Source organism: Orbilia oligospora (assembly GCF_000225545.1).
Source record: "Orbilia oligospora ATCC 24927 unplaced genomic scaffold scaffold00097, whole genome shotgun sequence".
In the NCBI taxonomy this organism is placed as follows: Eukaryota; Fungi; Ascomycota; class Orbiliomycetes; order Orbiliales; family Orbiliaceae; genus Orbilia; species Orbilia oligospora.
Window position 1 is genome coordinate 488,515 of NW_011645654.1, and position 17,459 is coordinate 505,973.

The following is a 17,459-nucleotide window of genomic DNA, read 5'->3' on the forward strand; positions in this document are numbered from 1 at the left end:
GGGTTGGGGCTGCTCGGATGTCAGCCGGTTCGGCAGAGATTGACTAAACTTGGGGATTGTGATCATGTGGTTGAGGAGGTCAATAAATTATTAATATCACGGACACCAGATGATGTCAGCTTAGTTGTATCGAAGTTGCAGCTGCTAACCTTTCTTGAACTAATCTTATACACTCAACATTTACATTATACATTTTGAATAGCTTCTATCTCACCCCACCAAGATGCATTAACTTGTCTTCTTTTAAGATATCATGATCGATCATAACATATCATAAAGTAGCATATTCGGGAGCCAAACGCCACGAGATGACGTCAAATTAAGCCCAAGTGCAGAAGAACCCGAGTTCCCTCCATCCGAATATGGCAATCTCTCAGCTCCACTCTTATACATACGTATTATGATAATCTGCAGGAACAATACTCGGGTACATCAACAGCGTGGGATGGTACATATGTGCATATAACTTGTAAAAATACTAACAATTTTCATTAAACCATTCGTCTTTGTGATCCGTCCGCCCCACTCACACTGCTAGTGGCAGCCTGAAAAGTGCGCGAATGCAGCATTTTCAGAAAAGGAAAGACGAAGACTTTTAGGCTGGCCATGGCTAGTATAGGCGGGAAAACCGGGTGCTTACTTGGAGCACTTCAACGAAGTTTGGCGTGGCGTTGGAAGCTTAACTTATACCGATATATCTTTTTGATTTTTATAATCTATCTCATGATCATACAATGCATATGTGCATTTGTCTCGTAAACCAGATCTACCCTCGCAATGTGCGGTGGGCCAAAATTCACTAACTGGTTAATTAATATATGTGAAGAGGCCCTTGTCTAAGGATCCACTATACACCAAGATTTGACTCCAATACGGCGGATGTATCTAGACATATGTTTAACAGCGACGCCGACGGCTAAGGCGCCAACGTTCTAATAATCTTACAAATGCAAAAATATAGATGTTTGGTCCCCGGAATAACCTCAACCGTCACATTTTCGTACCCAAGTATATCACGAGAGCTCGGTGCAGTGACTCGCACTACAGCCTGCCCTGGAGAGCTGATACTATACAGAAGGGTGTTATGATATAATACCGGAATCTATATTTCGAGGAAACAGTAGCATCCGAGATTGAATGATAGATCCCCTGCCAATAGCGCTCAACTTACTATCGTGGAAGTACTTCTATGTTTTCCTCTCTCTCCCCTCGCCAAAGCTTGTGTCGATCACGTCCATGGCTCCATTGATCCGCCAGATCTTTAGTATCAAAGTCTTGGAAGTATCAATGTAATAGATTACGATGCCAATGCAATACCCGGGTCCAGGAGAACGATAGGTACACTAGCTGCCCCCCAGGGCACTGATAATCGGTACCACGGGAAAAAGAGAGTTTTTTATTTCAAGTAGTCAAGTATTTGAGGCTTCAAATATCAAGATCCGGCGAGCTGGGTATACCCAAGAAAGCTATCCTGCGCCAATCAGGATGTGTTGTCCTTACGTTGTTCTGATTGACATCACCGTTGGTATCACCGTTGCTTAAAGGTCGTCAACAATACCTTTGAATTCGAATCTTGGCTCGTGTCGAGATATTTGAAACTCGAAAATCACTAAGGAATAGTAAGTCTTTTGCTTGTTCTTTATTTATCTCATATTTTATTTTTTTATTTTTTTATCTATTATTTCTTTCTTGTTTTTCCTGGTGTTTTCTGTCGAGTATGGTCCAGCGCCATGAAGAAGTTCCAGATAGCACTTCCCTAATCCGCACAGGGAAGACAAGGCAAACCTGACCCTCCAACCTGCACTCTACCACACCGTCAAAGCTGGTAGAGCGAAAGCAGCAGGTACAGTGATGGCAGCCTTCGTAAAATGTTGCAAGACGAGGGGCACTAAGGTGACAAAGAAAGCCATCTAGCGAAGTTTCCAAGGTCTGACGGGAAAATCAAGGGACTTGCTGTGTATGGCCCGTGATATTCAGGGAAACAGTCAAAGGTTAGTATTTGATCAACGGGCACTGTCGAAAATGGGCTAACATTAGCTAACTGGCTGGCTGGCTGGCTGGCTGGGCTAGTGATCGATGATCGATGATCACAGAATCGATACGGCGATGTCCAGGAGAACATTCCAAGTCTTCGGTGCAGGCTTATTATCAAATGCTTCTTCGAGACCTTCTCGAAAGACTGCAAGATCTTCGACTGGCTGCATTGTTTGCTTCAAAGCCAGCAAAAAGAAATTTGAAAGCGCGAGAATGTGGGCCCGTGGGGAACTTTCGACCGAGAATCCACAGTGCGGGAGGAGAATAAGCCGGTGATTTTAAGAGGAAAAAATCACGAAAGGATGAATAATTATTATGCATCCCGCTTTTCTGGAAGTTCTATATCGTTCCTTCTGTCGCTGGACGAAGGCAGAGCTGCCTTGCATGTCCGGCTGCATGACAGTCTGCAGGTCCACCCCGCCCAGATATCGTATCTCGTCCGCACGATCACGTAACATATCTGCCATTTATTGCTCAAGACCGCCCCAAGCCATGACAGGGAAGGGTAGTGCAAGCGTCTCGAGCATGCAGACGTCAATTATAAAAACCAAGGGTGGCCCACCTGCCCTATGCGGTAGCGTCCCGCGCTGAACGTTGTATTTGCGAGACGAGAAACCCAACCAAGCAACCTCTCTCTGCCTCTGCCACCGACAAAAACCCAGAATCGACTGTCAATTTCATGTACATGTACATGCAACCTTTTTAACGCCTAACCTTATTACGAACACTAATTGGCGTAGTTGTGATTATAATCTGTGCGTCGGGTGTGCTTTAGCAACGGCATGTTTTCTTTTGTCACAGATTCCGACTTCGAACACAAGTTCTCGCCATTTATGTTAACAGGCGGAGGCGATCACGACTTTCCCCCTTCCTGGCCTCCACCCATGTCTGGCTTTAGGCAAGGATGTCAGGCCCTCAAGAAAAGTATCAGTACCGAGTTCTTCCTACGAAAGTTTCATGCAGACAAAATGCAGGTTGACATGTGCTGTGGAGATACTCCTAGACTCTCGATATCGCCCATGGCTTCTCCAGGGATTAAGCATGTCTCAGTGCCCTCACAGGCATCTCACCTTCGGAGCCGTGGCTCATTCGTCTTTTCTATTTTCTGATATTAAAATCCTCAGCACAGCCCGTCTCTTCCAAAGGGTTTTCCTCTCGAGTCAGGTTTTGGAGACAACTTCACCCGTCTATCCCCATCTACAACTCTTACCACAAAGCTTCAAGCTTCCTTTACCTCTTGAAGCCTCCTTTACAAACTCAGGCTAGTCTCTTCGAGTGACAAATATCTTTTCTATCGAAAACTGAACTACTTCGTTGTAGTTAAGTTTACGCAGATAAAATACTCAGAGGTTCCTATTCCGCATGAATTAAGGCATAAATCGAATTTCAAGATATTAAGCCGTATATATATATTTATATAAATTCTTGCCAGCCTGCAACCTCCACCCACGGAAGACGACCAACCAAACCCGTGCTCCCTCTTAAACGACCATTCCATTCCGAAGTATAGTATCACTTCTTCAAAGAAAATCGCCTAATCACGATGCCTTTCGCTGTGACACCAATGACTATGGAGTATCTCCAAGACCTCGACTATGGTAAGTTGCTATCATTCCACAGTTCCCGATCAATACACACGTAACTCGACTAACATGAAATTTACAGAATCGGTGGTCCAACCAGCCACAAGGGTCTACTTTCCTCTGCAGGCTACTTTCTCGGAGTCTGAGAGCATCTTCTCCTCCCCGATGTCATCTCTCTTCCAACCTCGTCCTGCAGTCTCATCTTACTTTTCAGGAAGTTCTTGGAACCGTCCATCCATGATGGACATGCCCGACTATATGATGGAGGATCCGGCCATGCAAATTGTCAAGAAGCGAAGACATCAGTCGAAACTCATGGATGGAGAGGTCATGTTCGCACCATCCGACGAGAAGGGTTTCCTCAAGCCCGACTTCGTTCCAGAGACATCCGCTCGCAGATCTTACACCAAGAACCGAACCTCTTTCATTGAAATCACGGCATTCCAAGTCCCGTCTTCCTCAAGCAGCCGACCAACTACATCTTCTGGCGTTTCAACCCCATCCGAGGAGGTCCCAATTCCACATACCCCAGAGACTGAACTCCCAGACGATATCTCCCCAGAGTTCTCGTCTTTCAGCTCCGCATCCTCTGGTACATTTAGCAATATCGGAGACCTCGATGATTTGGAAGATCTCGATGCCTATAAGGTTGAGCATAATGATGGATGCCCAATAAAGGGATACTTAGATAGCGAAAATAGAAGCAACAACTCACCGTAAGTGACAAAAGCCACGCCACCTTTGGTATCAATATTACAAGTTCTAACAAAGTACACAGGGACTACTTCTCCAGTCGCTGCAGCTGCTCTCGCCCGACCATGATCGATTCTAAATCTAATGATTGGATGGGCTTAACTTGGGACAACTCTCCACCATCCAAGACCGGTGCCCAATTCATGAGCAACTTCAAGGCTGAGCCTAAGATCTTCGCCCCTGGCTATCCTGAGGTTGAGAATATGGAACTCGGGTCCGTTTAAATCACTTGACGATTTCTTATTCTTCCTGCTCTTGCTCTTTAGCAAGAACCTTGACTTTTATTTCGCAACTCAACGACTGTTCTGATTTTTTTCAAGTACAAATGCCTTTTCAAACAAATGATGTTCAACTTGCACATTAAGAGCGCAACAAATTCGAATGTTTAATCTCGAAGCTGCCTTTTTATTTCTTTTTTGACAAATATTATCGTCTTTTACGCCTGTATATACGTAATGAGGAAGGGTTTCTTTGGGGATCGGAGTTGTTCCAGGCTGGCTTTCGTTTATGATATTGGTGAAAGAGAGGGGTTTCGTTCTGGAATTTTGTGGAGGTTATTCCATTTCCTACTATCGTTTCGTCGAGCCTACTCGACAAATCACATTCTGGTTGCAGAATACAGACCACTTTATTTCATGGTCTAAAGACTTTTCGTTCTTCTTATCCGGCTTTTCAATTCTACTTCATCTTCGTAGTAGACCGTCCATCACTACTGTCGACCTTTTTTTATCATATTATCAGAACATTTTATCGATATATGACGTTCAAACCACTTGATTGTCAGTATACCATCATTGCAAAACTATCAGCCACACTATCACACTGTCACACTATCACACTACAATCTCAAGACCTTGAAAGTCAAAATCTCGAGTTAGTCATCGACCAAAAGTTTTTTTGCCACTCCGCGCGGGATTCGATTGCTGCAATGGACCGAGCTGGGAGCGAAAATAAAAAGCACATGCTTGTACTTACGAGTCTTCCATCGTTTTCTTTGTACCCTTTTACTTTTGGGTTTTCAATATCTGCAGGTGGATACCGCGGGAATCAGGGTTACGGTTACAAGTTACCCTACTTAGTCTAGCTAGTAGATCACTTCGGGAAGACGATATCAACTTTTTGTTTTTAGAAAATTTAAAATCTTTCAATTGATTGTAGCCATTGTGCCCAAATATCCAAGGCCAATCTTTCCTTTACAGCCGTTATTAGAAAACCCAGGTAGAATTGTTTGCATGATTTCAAATCGGTTTGGGGATTAACTGTATTTCGAGACTCCCGCGCTTCCCATAATCAAAAAGTACCCAGGCTTTACAACTCTCTATCATCAAACTACCTACTCACATCCTCGCGGCGTCTCCTGCCATTAAAAGTTTAACATGCATGAGTGAGAAGTTCAAGATTCAACGTCACTCCCGCACCCTGCTACCCAGTCAATCTCCTCATCAATTGAACTTCTTATTTCTAGAATTATCTATCTCTCCTATAGCTAACCAAAGCATCTCCTTTACTATTGAAAAAAAAAAAAAAGGCTCTTCAAAACAAAGCTCGTAGGCAAAATGCAATGCCACCAATGGATTGAGCTAGTTGCATTGTGCCTTACCGCCCACACATCCCTTGACGTTTCTAACTTCCTTTTATATCGTCAGTTCTCGCTTACCCCTTCGTCTGCACTACTCTTGGAAGTTGCTAGGCGGGAGGGGTGTCGATTTGATATGGTGTAATCGTCTTTTTTTTTCTTTTCTCTTTCTTAGACTGAAGTGAATAGGTGCTTACGAGATTACAATGTAATGGGGTAATTGATATTTGTATCACGGCTTTTCCTTTTGGCGGGGTAAGCTAGCTGAGGTCTGTGGTTTCGTAATTCCTCTTACGAGTTTTAATTTTGAGTGAGACGAGTACGTATATCGGTGACACCGCAGGGAAGGTGGATTCGTGTTGGGGGTGGAAATATGCAACAGAGGACCGCACTTTTGGCTGTTTGGAGTGACTAAGCTGAGCCTTCGAATTCATGACGCTTTAGCTTGCGTATTGATACGATTGAAATACGATACATATGAGGCTGTAATTGCCTGCTCTGAGTCGTAAAAAATAGAATAGCCTTAATTGTTCAATGATCATCGATCAGGTGTGAGCTATTCTTGTATCTATGACTAGGAGCTAATTGTTTATTTCATGTTGACGATACTAGTGTTCTACCAGTTTATACGTTTCAGTGTCGGCATATCGTCGACAATGAATTGTCATACTAATATTTAATATCTTCGGAATGCAAATGGCCTAGCAGGTTTCCCCGGACCCCCGAGATTACATCCGCCGAGGCCTACTAGCTAGCTAGTATATTAGTTGGTATATATATATACGTGCACACCGCCACTGCCCCCGCGCCACCGCATACGCCCGAGACGACCAACGCCCCAAACCACAATATGCTACATACAGCATGGACAGTATTTCGAAATACCTCTAAGAACAATTTCAAAAGCTTCATCCAAGGACTATATTTCAGTTAAAGAAATCTGAGAATGTAAGTTGATAGGTAAGATATTATAGTTTCAAGATCGATTGATATTGGTGACGTGACCAACTGAAAGATGGGCCGACTCTGTAAACATGATAAGTAGAGTGAAATTTTCGCACTGTTAACGCTAGAAGCATCCTGGTACAGCTATTCAGGAGATTCTGTTCTTTTATCATTGAATAAGCTAGTGTATATATCAAGTGATATCCAGGAAATAGAGAGATTCAGTATATCTATAGAGCAATTTATATATCTAACGAATCACGGTACCACTTGATTAACTAAGTACTTAGGTACCTAAATAACGCTAGAATACAAATTTCAACGAGATAACTCGTGATGCTAGAAATATTGACTCCCCAACCTATGCTAAGAGCTCTTTAAGACTAGTTATCAGAGGTACTACGAAGCCTTTTTAATTTTGACTTTAGAAGCTTTGTGCATACGAGACCACTTTAAATTTTGTGCTGTGCAGCGCTGCAGCGTTAGAGTAGTCAGTAGCTCCATGAGGACCACACCTGCAACACAAGATTCCAAAAATTGCAAGAACTGTGCCCTTATTCAAAGCCATTGCAAAGCTGTTGACGTGGTTTCTCAAATTAGAATTTAACCGGGTTTCTTTTTGTTTCCTATTCTTTTTTTCTGTCGGGTTGGTTTATTAAGAATAATTTCAAAATTTTTACACTATGGATCTTACGTACGGAGTGCCGACCTCAGTGCAGTGACTAAAGAGCGGCAACCATGTTTTGGGATACTAGTTCAAGCTGGCCAGGCGTTTGCCTGCACCGACGCCGGTGGCGCTGAATTAAAGGCCATTTTTACGTCACTAATTTAATTTGCCAGCCAAGTGGTCCAACCAAATAGACTTAATATTTGTAGGAATGTCGTATGTCTCGAGATCTCGTCGGGCGACGATCTAAGAGATAAGATTGTTTCCAAGTTTAGGTCATGCCTATCATGTATTTTACGCCTGTGTTTTTAACTTCAACGTTGGCCTATTAAACCGTAGGTAGGCTGGCCACATATGGCAGAGTAACTGATAGTTAGTAGGCACCACCCGCTGCTAGTAGACTAGAATTTGTTATGCCGTTACAGCCTCGTTCCAAAGATTCATATTTTATGATATCCAGACTGATGTGCATGCATATGCATATGCATTTCTTTTCACTTTCACCATGAATTCATGGAATAGGCTTTCGACTCAAGACATATTCAACTAACCACTTCAGTCGATCACCGCGCCCGGGATAATACTTGCCTCCTGCGTGAACGCGAACGCATGTGGCACTGGCACTGCGGACGCACTAACCATATCTGGTCTGTCGATTTCCGATGAAATGCAGATTATGATACGGACGGCTTGAAACTCGCATGATTCTCACATAATGAATTTCTAAGGATGCGGCTGACGAACAGTGCACCTTATAGGCTTATAGGAATGCCATCTTTTTCAATACAACACTTGGGGGAGTATACTATGTTTACCGCGGACATGATCTTGGCCGCGCTCTGTGAAAAGGCTACTAGTTTTCAGGATACAATGATGTATATAAGTGGACAGAACGCCGTTCATATTTGTTCCGTTCTTTCAAAGATATACCGCTCGAGCGCTCGGTAGAGTCGAAACCCATCTTTACATCTACACCTACCCAATTAATTAGCCAATAGATATAGCTAGCAGACAGATAAAAGTTTAACGATATATCCTCTTCCCATCAATTGGGTTCCCTAAGCTACAATGTCTACCGGATTAAATTTCAAATTTTTCACAAATAAAAAAAGGGCTCATGTCCCATCGACACAATGGAACGAATATAAGGAATTCATTGAGGATAAGCTAGAATCTAATAGCTCTCTTCAAGCTATTGTCGATGCTCTAAAAGATGAGAAAGGGGTGACCATCAAGTGAGTTTTTATATATACACGTTACGATGATGAGTAGAGCTATCTACCTAGGTATCTGATAGACAATACGTGACTACTGTAGAATGCACCAACTAAAGCGGTGCCTTGGAGACTGGGGACTCAGCAAAAGAAATCTCAAACTCAAACAACGACATTTCATCTGGTCTATTTTCCAGAAACATAAACCTGAGGGGAATCCGGGCCCGCGGCCGGTGTTTTTCTTTAAGGACAATAATCAAGTAGTACCGGAGAGTCAGGTTGAGAGTGCCCTTAAAGGGGACGGGAGCGAGTTTCGGAGTGAGTACCGTCTAGAATCCCGAACTTTGATAGTGGCTACCTATACATACATATATTATATATAGCGAAATACTGTTAGGAGCTAATTTAGAGCCGTTGGAATATGATAGACTATAAAGACAACGATGCCAAAAGCCCAGGGCTGTCTTATGCCATACCACTCGCGGTACCGGTAGATGGTGATCCAGCAACTGAGAACCAGATTCACGTTGACGAAAACAGGAACAGCCATGCTGACTCCATAGTCAGTCCAGCGGCAAATGAAACAGACAATGCCAATGTCTACGAGCCAATTGAGGTACGCAAATAAATCAGATGCCAACAGATCTATATATATAGAAAGCTGTCGCACTGTAGGTTGTAGAGATACTACAGAACACAGCGTTGATCTTATAATTTCTTCACATCTAGTTATCTCGAGAATTGAACACCAGCGCTTTGAAGGCGGACGGGCTCGAGCACCAATCTGAAAACGTAAACGAAAGACACGAGACCATTGATATCCCCAAACCAGTAGATCACACAGACGAAAACCCCGAAGCCGTTCAGACTGTCTGCCAAGAAATCTTGAATTCAGTAGATCGTATCCACACAAACAAAGCCGTCTTGACATCTGCAGAATCAGAGACTACGCAAGAACGATCAAGAGATTATTCAGCCGAGTTTTCTGTTAAGCTAGAGGAGTGGATCGCGCTTGAAAAGCGTGTTGCGTCATCTTTTTTGCAAGAAGTGGAAGAGGAAAAAGCACGCTCTGAAGGACCCGGAACGAGGGTCCTGGATCGATTAGAATGTTATTCACGGGTCCGGGCGCGATGGTACCAGAAACAGCTTGATACAACATTTCCAGTTGATTGGGATCCGTTGCCCTATTCGATATACCAGGAACTACATCAACTTAATACGGATCCTAGCAAACGTGTGCGGAATCCGAACCGACGAAACTTTGCCGTCTGGGAGGAGATGCGCATATTTTATACACAGCACCTTGACGACGTTGCGCAACGTGCTCTAAGTCATTCTACATCTCATATGGCCAACATACAGTTTCAATATTCTGGTGCTCATTATCTAACCCTTGTCAAGCGCTTTGGACCAGATCACTATTTGACTGTCCGGGCCTTTCTATCGTTTATAAATGATCCTTCGGCACATACGCTGCATCAAGTCCCCATCCAGATGCTCTACAAGGTTCTTTGCCTTTTACAAAAGCTAGGCATGCAAATTCACATGAGAACGATCACTCTTCTATGCTGCGCTTATGATAAAATCCGCAATGAGCTAAACGAATCTGAAGATAGCGGGAATCTAAAAGATCTTATACCATTATGTCAACTTTGTTATAAAATACTGGAAACTAAAGTTCAAGAGGGTGCCCCGATCCGAATCGTCTACACAAAATATTCAGCAATACATATGCTTGGCACAGCATATTTCATCAATAAAGAGACCGAAAGGGGGTTATCAATCATGAGATATGCCAAAAATCAACTTTTGAGGGTCAGCAAGCCAACTACTACCCTTGATTGGTGGTCATACGGGGGCTTCTGGTATCGAATAGGCATGGAGAGCATGGGTATTGGGATTCCGTTGGAAGGAAGATCGAGCTTTCAACTATCTTATGAGTCTATGCAGCATATCATCACTGAGGATAATACATATCGGGATTCTGCTTTTGACTGCCTGGCCTGGATAGCCGAAGCGTGTGGCAAGCTTGGAGAATACAAACTTGCGATAGAACACGAAAAAAAGTTTATGGATTTTCGCAAGGAAAAATTTGGAGAACATGATCAATGGTATCTTTATAGTATACAAAATGCTACTGATTATATGGAACACAGGGGGCTTGTTCGTTACTCACAGCCCATCCTACGTCTTACAATTGAAACATGTGAAGCGACAGGCGTTAGCGAAGAAAAATATCGCAGATTGCTGCATCAGTATTATGGACAATCCCACCTTCTGGATACAAGTGGGTTCGACGCATCAGCATACGGATTTCAAAACTGGGGCGGTGCAATGCAATTCAATTGACATTCTTTTTTTCCATTTCTTCTCCCTCCCCTTTGGTTTCTATGTATTTTTTTATTTTTTTTTGGATATTTGGGTGATTAACCGCTTGGTAGTTCTTGTATTGTACGTTGTGAATTTTAGAGCCGGTATTAAGGTACATGGAACATATATAATAATTGTTGTATATCTCTCGAACCAAGTTTATCAGTAGTTGCTTAGATGGCACCATATGCATCAAATAACTTGAATTTATCATCTAATCGGAGTTCTATCGATTTGCGGCAAGGTTGTTCAAGCATTCGGATAGACAGTTAAGTAACTTACTTTGCACTTAACGAGCTAGTCTAATTTCGAGGGGCCAGACCATATTAGGGCCTTTAGATCTACACAGATTAGGTTAGAATTGTGTTGTTGGCTCAAAATACAACGTCCGGTGCTCATACATGTCCATTTACCAGGCCTAAGCTAGGACCAGGGCACCCAAACCACTACCCGCCGATCCGATTAAACAAGGGCTGCACAATCCTCACCAAGATATAACTGACGATTTTGAAGCTGCTCAAAGTTACTTAACCCTAGACTGTTTAGTCGACAATGTTGCGGGGAATAAGCAGCGCCGTGGACAGAAATGGCTCCCAGAAGCCAAGAACAGGGCACCTATCCGAAGAAATATGGAGATTGGACGGATAGATACAGGGGAAACAATACCTATATACCTTATACACAAGAACGATAATCTCTGCCTCCAAGGGGCCGAGAAGATAGAGAAAGAAGATTTGAGCCTTCAATCCATATACTCGAGTTCACGATATCAATTAAGTTAAAAGTTAGAAGAATCTAAAAATACTGTGTTGCCGCGTTGCATTGCGCTGCCCCATCTGAACGCGCTGATCCCTACCTGGTGAGGTAACCTGGCCTGGCTTGGTTCCATACTAAGGTCCACCGCATCTCATCCTCCTTCAATTAATCAACGATCAGCCTCCCCTGTCGTCTCGCTTGCTAGATACGTCTCCCTTCACAGGGCACTTGCACTCCACCATCGCCATCAAATCATCTATCCTAACCGACACTCACAATGGCGTCTCTTCGTAAACACCAGATTAGCGGGCCAGTAGCTGGCTCCGTTAGGTAAGTAGTAGCCCCAAGACACCTTCCCACGACACCGCTAACTCCCCATAACAGAAAGGAATCGATAGCATTCGGCGGTGGTGCTCCTAAGGCGTCGAAACAGGACCAAGACCGTGTAGCGGAACTATTAAAACGACGGCAATCTACAAGAATCATTTCTGCCCCCATTCCTGTGGGGAAGACTATGCTGGATGCCCCTGGCGTACCGGTTATACCTTCACAATTCTCAGGCACCGGAGCGTCTGGGTCTTCCAGGACCGAAGCACCTAGTACCAGGCGGCCGGGGACATCCGGTGGGAGGAAGATCCAGCTACCGGAAGGAAAAGGGGTTCCTGTCAATGTTGAAGATTATATGGTGGACGACTTTGATGCTTCGAGCTGTATGGCCACCTGGTTCTATCACCACCATTGAGTGGAATACGTTTAATTAACGATATTATAGATATATCTACGATCCTCCGAGATGCAACCGAAGATGAGGTCCGACAGTATCAGGCCGATCTTATACGGACCCGGAAACGTACATCAGCCGACCTTCAAACTAACGTCTACGTCAACCGTATACAATTTATCTCTATCTCTAAAGAAATTGGAAATGTCAAAGAAGAAATGAGGACTCTCCGAAACCTCTTAGCTGAACTGGATCTTACTACTCAGTCACTCAACAGCAATGCAGATAGCGAATTAATGTCACCACTGTCTTTTGAGGCCAGTGGTATGGAGAGCATGTTGGGTGGCGGTGGTAGTGCAGCCTCTAGGAAGAAACGAAATCGTACTTCGATCGCCGACCTTACTCAGATGTGGGCTACACACCTAAAACTCCTTTGGGAAAGAGTTGAAAACTCGCAAAAGTACCTCCCAGCATCCCCAGGAAGGCATATAGTAATGGATAGCCCCCAGTGGGTCGAACTGAACTCTGCTACTTGGAAACCCACGCGGCAGGTGCATATGTTTCTTCTTAATGACCACCTCCTCGTTGCATCCCTGAAAAAACGTCGTCCAGACGCAGCTAATCGCGGCGGACCGCCTACTAAGCTCTTCGCGGAACACTGCTGGCAGCTGAATGAAGTCGACATGATTGATCTCGCAACCTCATCTTCGGAAACCTGCGCTATTAATATTAGAGTAGCTAAGGAATCATTCGTGTACCGCAGTGATAAGGCTGATAAGAAAGCCAAACTCCTGATGACGTTCAAGAAAACCGTTGATGAGATGCGGAAGGCTCTTAAGTCAGAGTCGGACGATCAGAAAAAGGTTAAAGATAACGTTACTTTCCTCTCCACACGAGATCCAGCGCTCCAAGACCAGGACGACCTGTTGAGAACTATATCTGCTTCCATGGGGAGAGATCGACCGAATATAATGATTGACGTCGATGGAACCCAACGGAATCTTAGATGGGTCGAAACGCAAATGGATGAACTGGATGAATTGATCTCCCGACGAAATTTTGAAGATGCAGTCGGGAGATTGGAGTTTTTGAGAGGTATTGCGATGAAGCACGCTAAGAGTAATACAGTTGCTAGCGAGTTCATCACATTTAGAGTAGACGAAAGGGCATTGAGATTAAGTGCACAGATCACAGCGGATCTAAGGGAGTATGCTTCCTGGAAGACCTATGTAAAGAAGAATGCGGATTGGCTAGTACGGTTGGAGTTTGAGGATAGAGCTAGAGAGGCCTTGTTGGATGCTCGAAGTGCCACTATGAAACTACGGACTAGGTAAGATTTTATTTCAAAACTAAATACCAATGCGTATACTAATATAAGGGTATAACAGACAAGTTCGCTTCGAAGGTGACATTCCATCCTATGTCTCTCAGGTTGCCCTCGTTCAATTCACCCTCATCCGTAATACGGTAGAGATCTACAATGCCTGCTTTGAATATCGCCTATCGAGTCCTCTCGTTAAATGGGCTAAGGAGCATGTGGAAGGTTACTCCGACCTTGTTACGCGCCAGCTCTCATCAGTTACTAGAGAAGATGATGTGTTTGAACAATGCGTCCAGTACACGCTTCTCCACTCTACTCTGCTTACAGATGTCGGATTGGACTTTAGGGATCTGATGTTGCCTAGGGTCACGGCTATCAGCACACCAGATGCTCTGGGAGAGCCCAGTACTCCCCCATTTTGATTATTTTGACAATATATTGGATAATGGATATGATACAGGGCCTTTCTAGATCTTCTTCTATTGGCTTGATTTTGTTTTGAGATCTGGGTTTTCCTATATATTTTAGCCCTGTCTATAGTTCCTTTTAGCCCCGTTTCCACTGTTTTTCCCAGCCGCTTTATCACTTGATACCCGCTTTCTCTCGACCGCTTTCTAACACATACCCTGTCCAATACTCGTTCACTTTTTCTATCACACCCCGAATATTCTGTACTAGCGATGATGAAAATATTAAGAAACGCCGAGCCACGTGGGAGAAATTGGATTCTGCACGGTAACAGACCTGGAGACTTTGTGACTATCAGTCTCAATCATTCCAATTATTGCGCATAAACAAAGGTCGTTGCCCATTATACACCTCCCCTCAACTTCCATCCACCCAATCCTGACTCCGTCATCATCACTCATCCTCATATCCTTCCTCTACCGCAATCCTCAGACAGAATAACCTCCCGCGATAACACCCAGAAAAGCCTATCAAGTCCTCTCAGTTTACTACCAGCTTGCTTTTGTTCTTATTATTACGATTGTTTTTATCTTTGTTCGTACCCTGTTTTGTTTTTCAAAATGCCTCGATTTTGGAGATCTAGAAAGCCAGAGATCGCAACTCAGCAGAGTGCCAGACCTGAGCCTCAAAATGTCAACGTCACTAGATACGGCGAGAATCTCATCGCCCCACAACTCCCAAGGAGAGTAGTTCCAGCACCTACCCTTGAGATTCGGCCTATTCCACGGGCAAGACCACACCAATCCACTTCACCCTCGGAGGTAGACGCGAGTTCTGAAATCATTACGCTTCCTGAGCCAGCGGCTCTGCCATCGTACCCACCAACCACGGGCTCAGAATCGATCCGTTCTTTCCGTCCTGGTTCCGCTTTGTATTACTGTCGATACTCCGAAGACGGGAACAAATCCGACCTGGCTAGCCAGTCAAGAAGAGATAGCGAAGAGAATATGGATGGCTACTGCGTTTTCCGCGAAAGAGATCTTGCAGCCAACAACCGGGCTGAATTCCTCTCGCCACCTCTTAAGGAATATGAAATCGGGGAGGAATGGAAGAGTACAGGGGAGGTCTCTTCAATGGACATGACTATTTTGCCTCCCAACTTCAAAAAGGACCCCTCGAAATCGACGGATACCCTTATCAGGTACCCAATTGGAAGGAGAATCAGTGCGTTTACGGAAGTTTTGTCCTTCGAGTCGAGCGAGGACGGACAAAGTACAACCCTCGAAGAGAGGGAAATCCAAGGTAAGTTTTTGCTTCCCCCCTCGTTGTCATTTCATACGACCCATCCATCCAGTACCCACCATCATGATGCTTACAATCAAGTAGCCGGAATGAACATGACGCCATCGCTCCCGCGCAGCGACAGGATCCTTTACCTCCACACTCCATGGATCCTACGATTCATATACATTTTTATTCTCTCTAATTGGTGGACACTAATTCCACTACTGAAAATTTCGTCAAATGATTTTCACCCCGAGAATCTCCCACTACTATACTCGTGTGGGATGTTGGTTATAATCGTCCTAAGCCTCGGGTTACAGGCCAACTATTTCCGGATCCACGGCGTACCATGGGGTCGCCGTCGCAACGCCGAAAAGGTTGGGGACGAGAACGAGTGTACCGAGAAGGATACACGACCAGACGCGGGGCCAGGCCCCGACGTCGATTTGGAGGCAAGGGGGCAAGGGGGCCGAGCCACGTTGAAGAAGGGTGGCGATAGGAGGGGTTGGCGGTTGAGGAGTGGAATGGAGAGCTATGTTTTTGCGGTCGACATGATCCTTTTCATGTTGACGTTGGCTGCCTTGGCAGTCTCAATTATTTTTGCCAGGCATGGAGGCGCCATTCACGAGGCGCAGATGGTGGAGGCCGCGGGGGATGCGACCTCGGGGGCTGGGGGCGACGGGGTTCAAGGGAACCTCCGTGTTGTGGAGGTGTACGGGGGTGATGGGGGCTACAGGTCGTTTTGAGGGGGAGGGGGTGTTTGGCTTAGGCCATTTTTTTTTCCTTTATTCTTCATCAATTCGTGTATGACTATACATCCTGGGGCCTCGCCTCGAGCAAATGGGCTCGAGGCCGGTTTTTTTGGCCCCTTTTAGCAGCATTCAAATGCAATTCTTTCTTTTTCTCTTCTTTCCTCTTTAAAGTGCAACGAACTGCCTTTACCAGTAATCTCTATCGGTTTATAACTACTGGATAGCATAGTGAGGGAGTTTTGTGGGGGGTACCTCTAGCTAGAGAGACTTAGCTTTGAAGCCATAAACTGCGTTGGAGATGTGGTAGTTTACTAATTAGGCCCTGTAGTACCAACGATGCATTCCCAAGGCCAAGAGACTCACGTAATCCAGTTCAACCTTAGTTGCTTCCAAATACTTTTCCAATACGCGTAAAAGGTCTCTTCAATTGAGATATTACAGTTTCCATAATCTAAGAGAAGTAATTTCTAAAACCGGGGACCGATCGATATCATGAACGTATTATTCATCGTCGGCCTTCTATTCTTTGTACCGCTGCTCCTGTTTGTTGGTAAGTCAACCAATCTTACATATATAACCCATAGCTCTGATATATGGTATATCAATTTTTTGAGATTAATTAATCGGATTTTACTTATTTAATTGTCGGGTGAACTAAATTATATAGTATGGTTGGCACTTTCGTCTTGTCTCGGAGACTCATTACGACCGAATCAACGAAGTGGGAATTCTACTTGGGCGTCGTCGCGTCGACAGCGGCAGATGGAAAGGGATAGAGATCGGGATATTGCGGCGAGTCGACATGCGCTTTATGACGGGATGAGGGATAACTATGGAGGATCTTGGGAGGTTATGGAGATGCAGGATATGATGGGGCCGAGGAAGGATGAGGAATTACGGGCATGAGAATTGACATATTCATGGAGCAGTTCAGTCGTAACGTTTAGCTGATCGACTTGGTTCTTTTATCATCAAATCACCTTTCCCCATTAAACTCGGAAGATAATCTCCTGTTTCAACTCGCTCATGTGTAATGGACGGGTATATAAGGAATGAAATGTTCTATATAGTCTAA

At 44.4% G+C, this 17,459-nt stretch overlaps 5 protein-coding genes across 5 annotated transcripts; all 5 read left to right on the plus strand.

The window, feature by feature from the left end:
* Positions 1–3,577: 3,577 nt before the first annotated feature.
* On the plus strand, positions 3,578–4,594 carry AOL_s00097g135 (uncharacterized protein; the record flags this gene model as incomplete). The annotated part of the gene is made up of 3 exons (XM_011125968.1): positions 3,578–3,632; positions 3,700–4,333; positions 4,396–4,594. 3 exons carry the CDS (start codon positions 3,578–3,580, stop codon positions 4,592–4,594), a joined length of 888 nt encoding a protein of 295 aa, XP_011124270.1.
* A 4,032-nt stretch (positions 4,595–8,626) lies between these two features.
* On the plus strand, positions 8,627–11,121 carry AOL_s00097g136 (uncharacterized protein; the record flags this gene model as incomplete). Its single annotated transcript, XM_011125969.1, has 4 exons — positions 8,627–8,793; positions 8,876–9,090; positions 9,201–9,388; positions 9,502–11,121. 4 exons carry the CDS (start codon positions 8,627–8,629, stop codon positions 11,119–11,121), a joined length of 2,190 nt encoding a protein of 729 aa, XP_011124271.1.
* Positions 11,122–12,175: 1,054 nt separating this feature from the next.
* On the plus strand, positions 12,176–14,362 carry AOL_s00097g137 (uncharacterized protein; the record flags this gene model as incomplete). Its single annotated transcript, XM_011125970.1, has 4 exons — positions 12,176–12,228; positions 12,283–12,608; positions 12,671–13,949; positions 14,008–14,362. 4 exons carry the CDS (start codon positions 12,176–12,178, stop codon positions 14,360–14,362), a joined length of 2,013 nt encoding a protein of 670 aa, XP_011124272.1.
* A 606-nt stretch (positions 14,363–14,968) lies between these two features.
* On the plus strand, positions 14,969–16,378 carry AOL_s00097g138 (uncharacterized protein; the record flags this gene model as incomplete). The annotated part of the gene is made up of 2 exons (XM_011125971.1): positions 14,969–15,650; positions 15,735–16,378. 2 exons carry the CDS (start codon positions 14,969–14,971, stop codon positions 16,376–16,378), a joined length of 1,326 nt encoding a protein of 441 aa, XP_011124273.1.
* Positions 16,379–16,876: 498 nt separating this feature from the next.
* Positions 16,877–17,290, plus strand: AOL_s00097g139 (uncharacterized protein; the record flags this gene model as incomplete). Its single annotated transcript, XM_011125972.1, has 2 exons — positions 16,877–16,934; positions 17,052–17,290. The coding sequence occupies 2 exons, from the start codon at positions 16,877–16,879 to the stop codon at positions 17,288–17,290; spliced, it is 297 nt and encodes a 98-aa protein (XP_011124274.1).
* Positions 17,291–17,459: the final 169 nt, after the last annotated feature.